Source organism: Protomyctophum parallelum (assembly GCF_964188405.1).
Source record: "Protomyctophum parallelum genome assembly, chromosome: 23".
NCBI lineage: Eukaryota > Metazoa > Chordata > Actinopteri > Myctophiformes > Myctophidae > Protomyctophum > Protomyctophum parallelum.
Window position 1 is genome coordinate 34,727,578 of NC_139715.1, and position 4,120 is coordinate 34,731,697.

General features: G+C 42.6%; 1 protein-coding gene across 1 annotated transcript in view; it reads right to left on the minus strand.

The window, feature by feature from the left end:
* Window positions 1–1,367: 1,367 nt before the first annotated feature.
* Window positions 1,368–4,120, minus strand: part of mylz3 (myosin, light polypeptide 3, skeletal muscle) — a 13,152-nt gene continuing 10,399 nt past the window's right edge. The window contains exons 3-6 of the mRNA XM_083758829.1: window positions 4,081–4,120; window positions 3,390–3,560; window positions 2,687–2,764; window positions 1,368–2,059 (exon numbers count right to left, since the gene is read on the minus strand). The exon at window positions 4,081–4,120 is cut by the window's right edge and continues 104 nt beyond it. Of these exons, the coding sequence (XP_083614955.1) occupies window positions 2,031–2,059; window positions 2,687–2,764; window positions 3,390–3,560; window positions 4,081–4,120 (318 nt within the window). The 3' untranslated portion in view covers window positions 1,368–2,030. The remainder of the gene's footprint in view (window positions 2,060–2,686; window positions 2,765–3,389; window positions 3,561–4,080) is intronic.

The following is a 4,120-nucleotide window of genomic DNA, read 5'->3' on the forward strand; positions in this document are numbered from 1 at the left end:
TAAACTCAACATGTATTGTGTAATGTGTCGTTATCACCACAGAGAGGCAGCAAAGCCTATATTTTGCCTATATATTGTAAACTCATCATAAAATGAGGAGAAATGATTTGGTGTTTTAGTTGTTCATATTATTACTACTACTAATACTACTACTACTATACTAATACTACTACTACTTTTTTCATGATTTTGGAGGATTAAAAAATAATTAAAATCATGAAAAAACTAAAACCACCTCATGAAAGTAAATGATGACTGAGGGACCCAAGCCTCCTGTTTGAGATGCTTCTGTGACGGAAAAAAACCTGACGGAAAAGCGTGACGGAAAAAAAAGCTATAGCCCATGGTCTGGAGTGAATTAAAGATATTATTATTATTATTATTATTATATATTAAAGCTATAGCCCATGGTCTGGAGTGAATTAAAGATATTATTATTATTATTATATATTAAAGCTATAGCCCATGGTCTGGAGTGAATTTAGTCTTTTTTTCCCATGGTCTGGAGTGAATTTAGTCTTTTTTTCCCATGGTCTGGAGTGAATTTAGTCTTTTTTTCCCATGGTCTGGAGTGAATTTAGTCTTTTTTTCCCATGGTCTGGAGTGAATTTAGTCTTTTTTTCCCATGGTCTGGAGTGAATTTAGTCTTTTTTTCCCATGGTCTGGAGTGAATTTAGTCTTTTTTTCCCATGGTCTGGAGTGAATTTAGTCTTTTTTTCCCATGGTCTGGAGGAATTTAGTATTTTTTTCCAAATCATTTTTCATCATTTTTGACCATGGACTATAGCCCTTATCGGACGGCATACTATAGCACGCGGTTTTTCATCATTTTTGAGGATTTGAAAAAAGACGAAAATCACTCCGAGACGATGGGCTATAGCCCATGGTCTGAGTGATTTTTCTTTTTTCTTTTTAATGCCGTCCGATATGGGCTATAGGCTATAGTCCATGGATATAGGCTATAGTCCATGGATATAGGCTATAGTCCATGGATATAGGCTATAGTCCATGGATATAGGCTATAGTCCATGGATATAGGCTATAGTCCATGGATATAGGCTATAGTCCATGGATATAGGCTATAGTCCATGGTCTCGGAGTGATTTTCGTTTCTGATATGGGCTATAGGCTATAGTCCATGGTACAACCTTGAAACTCAAACTAAATGGAATTGCAGCAAAATCATCATGTCTGATTAACTATTAAACTTAAACAACTTATGCACTATGCAACAAACTGTAAATATACAAATAAACATGAACATTAATAAACATGAACATTAATAAACATGAATATTAATAAACATGGATATGAATAAAAACCTTCAATGAAAAGAGCCACAACAACCAACCCGGGATGGGGATGTATACTTTTGGAAAAGTTTATTTCATGAAATGAGTGAAAATGAGTGAAAATAAATAAAGCTTTAGTATCCTCTCGTCACAGAGAGAGAGAGAGAGAGAGAGCGGTAGAGAGAGGGGGGTGGTGGGGGGGGTGGAGGGGGTTGGGGTGGAGTTCGGGCGGTCGTGCGGTCGTGCGTTCCTCCAGCGCCTTTAGCGTTATAGCCGGGGCCAGCGATGTCGAACTGGACGGGGTGGAGGGTGGGCCGGGGGGCTCGGCCCTCACTTGATGAGCGGCCAATCCCTCCTTCCCCCCATGACCTCACCCCATGACGGCAGGCCGGACACGCCCCTTTAAGGAGGGGGGGGGGGGGGGTGAAGTGGCGGCTCTCCAGACGAGGTCGTCGATGGTGACGATGTCCAGAGCGAGAGAAGCAGAAGAAGAAGAGGAGGAGGAGGAGGAGGTTGTCGAGAGACGAAATTGTCAAAAAAGGAAAAAGAAAGAAATAAAAATAAAAATAAACAAAAAAAAATAGTTTGGCTTCAACATCCCTTTTTTGTTCTACAACAACATAGTCCTTGGGTTGGTCTTTCTTTATGAAAACGGTGCCATGTCCCCCGGCAACCGCTTCACCAGACGGCCTGCGGAGGGAGCCACAGAGCCGTCACCCCCGGCGCGTCCTCTGCTCCTTACACAGACATGATGTGCTTGACGAAGGCTGAGAGAGAGAGAGAGAGAGAGAGAGAGAGAGATGTTTAAATAGGATTATTTTGGGAGGTCACTGAAAAGGTTTGAGAACCACTGGTGTTTTAAAGCATTAATTATGTTATGCTTTAGCCGTTTGAAAAAATAGCAGATCTACAAGCTCGTATAGTGCGCGGCACTCCTGAAAATATGCCTCAAATCTTTGAATATATAACACATTCTGAACGGGAACCACTTTTGGTGTTGGCATCATGTCATGCTTTAGCTATTGAAAAATAGCAGACCTACAAGCTCGTAGCGAGCTTGTAGGTCTGCTATCTTTGAAAAATCGAAGAGCGACTGACATAGAAGACATTTTTTTAAATCTGATCTCAGGTCAGAATGGAAAACTGTCAGGATGTAGAAGACAGTTTTAGAATCTGATCTCAGGTCAGAATGGAAAACTGTCAGGTTGTAGAAGACATTTTTTAGAATCTGATCTCAGGTCAGAATGGAAAACTGTCAGGATGTAGAAGACATTTCTAGAATCTGATCTCAGGTCAGAACGGGTTAATCAGACCAGTGTGTGTGTCCAGTGGAAACCTCGTATGAATCTGATCTCAGGTCAGAACGGGACATATAAGGAGTGGTGACGTCGTACCCTCGTAGTGGATGGTGCCGTTCTCGTCTTCCTGTCCGGCCATCAGCTCGTCAATCTCCTTCTCCGACATCTTCTCTCCTGTGATCACATGACATGTCACATGACCAGAAACACAACGTCTACACTAGACACATATCACATGACCAGAAACACAACGTCTGAACTATAGAAACATATCACATGACCAGAAACACAACATCTAGGCCCTCATTTATCAACGCGGCGTACGCCACCATATGGGTGTACACCGCGTTGATAAATGAGGGCCATAAACTATAAACATATCGATCTCCTTGAAGTGAGTGATGTCATGTTGTAGTTTCAGAACCTTTAGAAGACTACACCTCTGTGATCAGCTATATCACCTCAAACCGGACTATGAATAGACCTGCAGCCTCACCCAGGGTGAGTGATGTCAAGTTGGAAACCTTTATAAAACTACACCACGGTGAGTGATGTCATGTTGTAGTTTCATAACCTTTATAAAACTACACGGCGGTGAGTGACGTCATGTTGTAGTTTCATACACGGCGGTGAGTGATGTCATGTTGTAGTTTCATAACCTTTAAAAAACTACACGGCGGTGAGTGACGTCATGTTGTAGTTTCATACACGGCGGTGAGTGATGTCATGTTGTAGTTTCATAACCTTTATAAAACTACACGGCGGTGAGTGATGTCATGTTGTAGTTCTAGAGCCTCACCCAGGGTGGAGAGAACGATGCGCAGCTCAGCGCCCATCACGGTGCCGTTGCCCTCCTTGTCGAAGACGCGGAGACCCTCAACGTAGTCATCGTAGGTTCCCTTGGGGGCGGAGTCGACCGTCTTCAGCATGGGCAGGAAGGCCTCGAAGTTGATCCTCTTGTTGGCCATGTCTGAGAGACGGACGGACGGACGGACGAGACACCATGAGCGAGCGTACAAACACACACACGCATTGAGACGGGTTTGATGATGTATCATGTACTGTATGTGTGTGTGTGTGTGTGTGTGTGTGTTGTTTTCGTCGACTAAAACTAAGACGAAAAATGTCCGTCGACTAAAATAGCAGATATACAATCTCACAACGCGTCGCGCTGCGACGCGTTGTGAGATTGTATATCTGCTATTTTCAGCATGCAACCAAAGTGTAAAATATGTCATAACAACGACATCAAGGCCTGTCGAAACACATTTTAGTCAACTAAATCAACTGTAGATTTAGTCGACTAAAATCGTATGACATTTAGTCAAAACTAAAACTAGACTAAACACTAGAGCATTCCAGGTGACTGAAATGTGACTAAAACTAAGTGAAAACTATTCAAGAGACTATTCATGACTAAAACTAAAATAGAAATTTGCTGCCAAAAACAACACTGGTCTGGTGTGTGTGTGTGTGGCCTCTCATCTCACCGTCTGCGTTGGGCTTTCCCAGGATGGCGGCGACCTCCTT